This window comes from Dioscorea cayenensis, chromosome 19, assembly GCF_009730915.1.
Source record: "Dioscorea cayenensis subsp. rotundata cultivar TDr96_F1 chromosome 19, TDr96_F1_v2_PseudoChromosome.rev07_lg8_w22 25.fasta, whole genome shotgun sequence".
Classification (NCBI taxonomy): domain Eukaryota; kingdom Viridiplantae; phylum Streptophyta; class Magnoliopsida; order Dioscoreales; family Dioscoreaceae; genus Dioscorea; species Dioscorea cayenensis.
Genome location: NC_052489.1, coordinates 27313233 through 27321236, shown reverse-complemented (window position 1 = coordinate 27321236; position 8004 = coordinate 27313233). Strand labels below are relative to the sequence as shown.

The 8004-nt window shown below is 35.6% G+C and overlaps 4 protein-coding genes across 7 annotated transcripts in view; 2 read left to right on the top strand and 2 right to left on the bottom strand.

Annotated features, from left to right (window-relative positions):
* The window catches only part of LOC120249308 (protein PELPK1-like), a 2922-nt gene extending 2157 nt beyond the window's left edge, over positions 1-765 (bottom strand). The window contains exon 1 of the mRNA XM_039257810.1: positions 382-765. Within this exon, the coding sequence (XP_039113744.1) occupies positions 382-648 (267 nt within the window). The 5' untranslated portion in view covers positions 649-765. The remainder of the gene's footprint in view (positions 1-381) is intronic.
* A 1251-nt stretch (positions 766-2016) lies between these two features.
* LOC120249864 (oxygen-evolving enhancer protein 2, chloroplastic-like) lies at positions 2017-3400 on the top strand. Its single transcript, XM_039258549.1, has 4 exons — positions 2017-2347; positions 2468-2700; positions 2813-2863; positions 2967-3400. The coding sequence occupies exons 1-4, from the start codon at positions 2116-2118 to the stop codon at positions 3225-3227; spliced, it is 777 nt and encodes a 258-aa protein (XP_039114483.1). The 5' UTR covers positions 2017-2115; the 3' UTR covers positions 3228-3400.
* LOC120249865 lies at positions 3278-6190 on the bottom strand. Of its 4 annotated transcripts, XR_005532896.1 has the most exons (5): positions 5918-6189; positions 5655-5819; positions 5213-5270; positions 4109-4187; positions 3278-3953 (listed from the first exon to the last, which is right to left on the bottom strand). XR_005532896.1 is itself a non-coding variant. In XM_039258552.1 (4 exons), exons 1-3 carry the CDS (start codon positions 6150-6152, stop codon positions 5218-5220), a joined length of 447 nt encoding a protein of 148 aa, XP_039114486.1. In that variant the 5' UTR covers positions 6153-6190; the 3' UTR covers positions 3278-3953; positions 5213-5217. The 4 variants fall into 4 exon arrangements, 3 of the variants coding, with proteins under 3 accessions (XP_039114486.1, XP_039114484.1, XP_039114485.1); XM_039258552.1 differs by lacking the exon at positions 4109-4187 and having other exon boundaries at positions 5655-5813; positions 5918-6190; XM_039258550.1 differs by lacking the exon at positions 4109-4187.
* An 898-nt stretch (positions 6191-7088) lies between these two features.
* Positions 7089-7679, top strand: LOC120249307 (vegetative cell wall protein gp1-like). The gene has a single exon (XM_039257809.1). It carries the CDS (start codon positions 7089-7091, stop codon positions 7677-7679), a length of 591 nt encoding a protein of 196 aa, XP_039113743.1.
* Positions 7680-8004: the final 325 nt, after the last annotated feature.

Here is an 8004-nt window from a genome sequence, read left to right as displayed (position 1 = left end):
ATGGATTAACCTTAATTAATCTTATGATATCAGACAACTTTCTTTGATGTGTAAACGCAGAAATTAAATTAGAAAAACATAATCTGTTTTGCTGTCTTTTCCACAACGTTCTCTTGATGTTTATATAATAAATTTATGATTTAACCTTTTTTTTTTAAAAAAAAAGAAAAAAAAAAACAACTGCTTGGATTTATAAGGACATGATGAGAACCAAACTTAAACAATGTTGACATTAAGAAGTTACAAAGTACATAACAGAATTACAATTACAGAATGGTTACAGAAAACAACAGTGCATGAACAGTGCTTCAAATTGAACAACAATAATAGAAAATAGACATCATGAACTAATAATGCAGTAGAATGAATAAATAGATATCATGGAATAGAAGTAGAAGGGGGCGGTGAGATTATTGGGGTGGTGGGAATGAGAGGAATAGGAGGAATATCAGGGATCTTGGGAATTTGAGGTATTGGGACATCCGGAACCGTTGGTAATCCTGGTGGTAATGTAGGTTTCGGCAAAGTTGATAACTCAGTATCGATCGGTATAGGCCGAGCTACTGCATGGCAAGTGTTGGCATTTGGCAGAATAGAGAGTGCAATGAGTATGAGCATGGAGAAGAAGGAGAGAGTTTTGGAAGCCATTGTTGTTGTAGTAGTAGTAGTAGTGGTGATTGTTTGAAAATGAAGAAGGTTTTGTTTTATATTGGATGAAAGGGAGGGAACCTGTGGTTGTAATGAGGATTTGATAGATGGGATTCATGGGAGTTTTCTGTCAAAATTCATGAATGGTTGAGAATTTGTGACTGGCATTCATACAATCTTATCAGAATTCATGAGGGTATACATGTGACGATGATGATGATGCAAGCCTTTGTGTTGAGCAAACCATGAGTTGAATATATATATATATATCAATATTTTCATGTATACCTGAATATATTGACATACATACATACATACAGATGTAATTGGCCATGTGGGGAAGATTGTGAAATAAACTATAGAAAACAAAACTGATCTTTCTAAATTCCATAAAATAAACATAGTTATTTTTTTTTTTTTATATATAATATCGAATTGGTCCCTCTACTTTTCTCTCTTCTCTTTTAATCTCTTTACTCAGAAATACTCCAAACTAGTCCTTCAACTCTTGAAATGAGCTCACTTAGTTCTTCTACTTTTAATTTTTTCTCAACTAATCTCTCTACTCTTGAAAATAAGATTAGTTAGATTAAGTGAGCCAATTTTTAAAAATAAAGGGACTAGTTGGAAGTATTTTTAAGCAAAAAAATCAAAAGAGAAAAGAAAGAAAAGTAGAGGGACCAATTCGGATGTTATACTTTTTTTTTTCTTCAAAATTTAAAGAGAGAAGGATAAAAAATAATTTGACTTTTTATATAATTTTTAAATTACCTTGAATGAAAGTGTATATAAACAAACAAAAATGATTTATAAAAAAAATAAAACCAAATATAATTTTTGAAGGTGTATATTTGTAACCACCCATTATTGTGGGGGTATACAAATTAAAAAAAAAAAAAACACAATTTCACACATGACAGCCTGCGATCTTTGCACCATGCACAGAACTTACAATGGTAATAACTAACTAAACATCATATTCAAAAATAAAAAAATAATAATAATTATCATATAAGAATGCATACGCTTTCATAACAAAACATAAAAAAAAGGCATACATATATATATATATATATATATATATATATATATAATTTATATAAGTAAGAAGCTCAACTTTAAGCAAGTTAATGAGATTTTGACTGGAAGAAATTTTGATGGCAGATGTATATGTAAAAATAAATAAATAAATAATGACATGGAGAAAGAGAAAAGAGGTTGTGGATGAAATTGCAAGCTCAATCAAGAAGAAAAGAGGGAGATGGGAAATCAACTAGAGAGTCCAGCGTGGACCAATGGGAGCTTCAAAAACCCTATCCAATCCAATGTTCTAATCCTCCTCCATTATCAACCTCAACCCTTCTAACAAATCTATCTACATTCCACATCCAACACACACTCACACAACACAAAAACAGAAGAACAAGAAGCAAGAACTCACATTCAGTGAGTCAGTGAGTCTCAGAGATGGCATCAACTGCCTGTTTCCTCCACCACCATGTGCCCACCACCACCTCCAAGACTCCGGCGCATCGTCTTCTACCGAACCTCAAGTCCTCGCAGTTGGTGTGCAAGGCTCAGAAGCAGGAACCTGAAAACAATGCAACAGTTTCACGCCGATTAGCACTCACCATCCTCATTGGCACTGCTGCCGTTGGCTCCAAGGTCTCCCCGGCTGATGCTGCCTACGGAGAATCTGGTATAGTGCATCTGTTTTCACTTGTTAGTAACTGATATCCTAAAGTTGCAGAAATATGAGCGCAATAGAAATATAAAAATTTGATCTTTTATGAATACAACAACTTGACAATTTATGCAGCTAATATCTTCGGCAAGCCAAAAACAAACACCGATTTCTTGCCGTACACTGGGAGTGGATTCCAGGTGCAGGTACCATCGAAATGGAACCCGAGCAAAGAGGTGGAGTTCCCTGGCCAGGTGATGCGATATGAGGATAATTCTGATGCACTCAGCTATCTTTCAGTAATAATACAACCCACAGACAAGAAGGCCATCACTGACTATGGCACACCTGAGGAATTCATCTCCCAGGTAATTGCAACAGGGCTCTGTTCTATACTCACAAGATCTATGTGTTTATTATAATGATCAATTTCGGTTTTAGGACTTCATATAACATGAGTTTGATTTCATCGGTATGCAGTTTGATTATTTGCTAGGGAAGCAGATTTTTGCTGGCAAGACACAGGCTGAGGTAAGAATAAATATGGTTTATCAGATGTTCTGTTTGGACAAAATTCTAGAGCAAGTGCAAAACAATGAGACTCAACTGATAACTTGTTCTTTTTTATTATCAGGGTGGATTTGACAAGGATGCTGTTGCCACCGCAAACATATTGGAGTCTGAAACAGCAGACATCGACGGCAAGAAATACTACTTTGTCTCAGTATTGACAAGGACAGCTGACGGAGATGAGGGCGGGAAGCACCAGCTTATAAAAGCCACTGTATCAAATGGAAAGCTTTATATCTGCAAGGCACAGGCTGGAGACAAGAGATGGTTCAAGGGAGCTAGGAAGTTCGTTGAGAGCTCTTCCAGCTCCTTCAAAGTTGCCTAAGAATTAATGTGTGTGTGTGTGTGTAACACTGTGCGCTCTATTGTTGTCAACTATGTGAATGCTATTAGTGCAATTGCTTTCTATTGTAAACATGGAAGAGGGACGGTCACTGGTAAGAGTATGGCAGTTTGGTATTTCAGGAATGTTAATAGACCGAAAATCTCTGTTTTGTATATCTAAATGCTTCTTTTGCAAGTGGTGTCAGGTATAATATTAGTATAGTTGTCAAAAAGAAAAATCATATGCATTCCTAAGGTCCAATGCTACCTTCTGTCAAAAGTATTACCTAAAGAAATATCCAATGCTACATTTTAGAAGTCATCCTTTATTGATCTTCAATATCTGTCAGATATGTCTTGGAATAGCCTTCAGCATCAGTTAGAGATTGCAAACATTGCCGCAGAAGTTGCGAGAAACTCTTAACACCATATAACCTGGCTGTCCTGACTCGGCCTTGCTTCCTCTACTTCAATTTTTCTTAGGCCACTTATTATGACAATCATGTGCTATCATTCATAATCAGATATAGCAGAGATGGAATTTTGACAGCAAATTTTTGTCTTATATTGTAACAACAAAGAACTCAATACATTGGCCATTAAAGGTGATCATGGAAAATATATACATAATACATGAGAATCTTATGCAATGACAACACAAAATTCTCTAGATATGAACAGGAAAACAATTTGATGTTTGAACCTCCAAATCAAAGCATCTAGCCTCCTGAAAAAGATAATGGCCAAAATTTAACTGCAAATATAGATGACTTCTAGAATTAATGGTTGGTGCATGAGCAAATATTGAGGAACAATATGAGACATGAATATCAGGAACTTTGTTAGGATCTCAGACCATTTCTAAATAAGCAGACTTCCCACCTCATCTTGAGAAAATTCGTCTATCCTCAGCATGAGTTACTCTTCTTTCGGGTTAAAAATGTGGAGTCCACCTAGACACCTAAAATAAAGATAATGTTGCTAAACTAAAAAAACGTGTGTGTGCAAATCCCATGCGTAATAAACAGATATGTGAATTTGATTTTATACTCGGTTTTTAATTCAGTTCATATTACACAATGTTCAAGCTGGGCAAAGGTATCCATTAGCATCAGAGGATAAACAAGTGAAAGCAAATCGGATGACAGGATAAATAAATCGAATATGAATCAAAACTAGACATGTATGTTTATAAACTTCCTGCTAATGTAAATATTAGATCCCACTAAGTTTTAGTTGGATCACCTTAAGCTAGCCCAGTCAATATTTTATACAAGTACTCAAATAATAGATATGAAGTTTATAGGAAGAATTGAGAAGACAAGCTCCAAAACAAAATCAAGAGTATGGAAATTATTATTTTTTTCAACAAACTCAAAGGCTTGTAATATTGTGGAATAAACTAAAGGGGCAATGCAAAAGAAAAAAGGCATGGGTATACTACTACACCAAGAACATTAACATAAATGTATTGGTTGCCAGTTAATGATTAAAATTAAGAATGGTTAACAAAAACAAATGGGACGTGAAAAACAGAAAATTGGACACAAGAATCCCAACACAAGTGGCAATTTTGCATGAAAACAACATAGTCAGAGTTCAAATTTTAAATGAACCATGTATTACTCAAAATAAATTTGGAAAGGCACAAATCATACATATTACTCTTCAGATCCCAAATAGTGAGTGAGGTTAGCAAATTAAATTACTTGCATCAAAACATACAAATTTTTGGCCAGATAGATAGGTTCTTCCACTTATTCTTTGTATCATTAGTCGCCCAAAAAACATGAAAAATGACAATCTTCTACTCTTTTTTTCTTTCAAAAAGTGAACCTTTATATATTCTATATATAGTTTTACCTGTTCTAGACTACTATGCAGGTTCCTGAAACTCACATGTTTAGAACACAATTTTCTATTAAAAACAAACCAAATGGTTCGAAAAACCAGTTGGCCTCATAACAAGAAGCGAACAATAAATACCAGAACTACGTAGTTGATGATGACATTGGAGCAACATCTTCACCTCCAGGAGCTTTCTCTGCAACATTAGGAAAAAAAAATCTGATCAGACCAAGGTGAGGCAAAACGAAAATAAGCAAGTAATAAAAATTGAATAGTGCATATTAACCATTTTATGCCAAAAGAACGTATAGATAATAGTTTCTCAAAAATAGAAAGTTCTCATGAAGTCATATCAAGGTGATAAGATCATAGAGAAGCAAAACATAGTATTCAACAAAGAGGAAAAAACTCCAACCAAAGTGAGTTTTAAAATCATTAAAGTAACAATAAATCTTTCAATCACTCAAACATCAACTAGAGTTTTAGAGATTTTACCATGAATTTCCAGATTAAGAATATGAAGATTTAAATATCGCAATCTACTTGAAACTACAAAAATTAATCTAATTTAGCATTATACCCATCAATGAGCCACTGGACAACATGAAATCGATGCGGTCCATGCGCCTCTGTATCGACTTCAACAACAAATTCATAGCTGAAATTCTCTTGCGAATGGATGAGATCTTCGCAGCATGCCGCATTATCAATGGCACAGGTGCATCCTCTAACAATTTATCTAATTCTGCCAATATATATATATTATTAATCAAGGAGGGAACTTGACAACAGATTAATCCTGAGCAACAAAGCAAAAGATTCAATTTTGAAACGAGAATTCACCTCCAGTGAGACGATCGATGGCGAGAGACAGCTCATCCTGACTGCGTTCAGCGCTCTTAGATCGGGAATCGAACTCCCTCATCACCACCCCCAGCGTGGATTCGATCGCCTTTGCCACGGCTTCGCAGCCATCGAGTTGGTGGCCGGAATGCGATGCACCGGCCCCCGTCGAATCGCCGTCGTCGGTGCCGCCGCAAGCTAGTGTCCCAGACGGTGAGGGATTTCTATCGTCCATATCGACCTTCTCCGGTTCAATGAAATGAGATTTTAATTAATAACTGTTCCCATAAAATATATATATACCAACTTGTTTTTATTAATTTCCTGTTTAGAGGAATATATATATATATCTACACACATATGTTGATGGCCCATTGGGCCATTTGATAGTTTTCATGCTGTTTCGGCCCATGCCCTGTGAACTTTCATATATATATATATATATATGTGTGTGTATAGGGTAAACAATAACGGTAGACCTTTCATATATATATATGTGTGTATAGGGTAAACAATAACAGTTCTCTAAAGACGTTTGATAATAACCATTAAATAATGCACCTGTGCATATCTTTAGAGTTGTCCTCTAAAAATGTTTGATGATAACTGTTAGATCATCATCTAATGATTTTTTTTACCATAAAACTATGCAAATTTACTATTTAACAATGAAAATGTTAGATTTTTTTTATCATAAAACTATGCAAATTTACTATTTAACAATGAAAATGTTCGGCTTCACATTAATAGCAAGAGGAGTATTGATTACATCATTTATGATGAAATATTACCTCATTATCTACTTCTTAATTGAAATACTGAAAATGTTAAAAATAAAACATTGGTTCAAGTTCCATAGGAGCTAATGAATCCACCAATTAAAAAAACATTATCTTTTAGAGTTGAATCCTCCAAAAGACATCTCCAAAGTCAATCTCAAGTCCTCTGATTAAACACCAACCCACTAAATCCAATTCTCTAGTTTTACATTTCACCTTTTGACTATTTTTAAGACAAACAAACATCACTAGCAATAGTGCTATCAAACCAGAAATCAATAACCACACAACAACCACACCTTCATGCAAACTCTATATAAACACAATGCTTAATGATCAACAAACACATCTCAAGCCATTAAATCAATCCTCTTATTCACAGAGTAGTAACCATGGCATCCACCACCTTATTGTTCTCAGTATTATTCACCTTCAGTTTCATATTCTCAACCAACTATGCAGCTCGGCATCTATCAAACAAGCCGGAGATAATATCTCCGGCCGCATCTCCTTCCAACTCTCCTCCAATTAACATCGGTCCTCTTAAGCCATTGGAGGTATCTCCGGCCGCATCTCCTTCTAACTCTCCTCCAGTTAACATCGGTCCTTTTAAGCCATTTAAGCCAGTAATGCCCGGACATCATCAATATCAATGGCCACCATTGCCCAGAATTCCATTCAAGCCATTCAAGCCAATTAAACCTGGGCATCCCTGGTCACCAATGCTGCCAATGCCGCCACCTTTCGATCATAAACCGATATTCCCGCCGCCAATGGGGAGACGACCTTGCCCGCGCAAACCTTCAGATAAACAAAAGCTGCCAAAATGGGAGCCTACATGGCCTGGTATGCCAAAGTTTGCATTGCCACCTTTCCCTGCAACCAAGCCTGGAGATATACCAAAGTTCACAATGCCTCCTATGCCTTCTGTTCCTGCTAATCATTCATTTCCAAAGAACCACTACAACTACCACATGCCCTAGCTTCCCCTTCTACTCTTCTCCACCAATCACTAGCCCTTAAAGCAATTAACTCTAAAAGATAAAGAGTTTTATAGCTATAGTTTTGAGTTACTGATGATACAGTTTGTTTCCTGTTATTGTTGTTGTTGCAATTTGAGTACTGGTTCTGGTACCTATATACTTCAAATGTACTCCACTCTGGTGATTGAATAAAATGTCATATGAGAATAAGGTTTGAGATAAATTGTCTGTGTTACCTGCTTTCTTTTCCAATAGAAATTGATGGTGTCTGTATATAAAGTTTAGAACTTGAGCATCTGCCATGAATATTCAGACAAGGAAATTT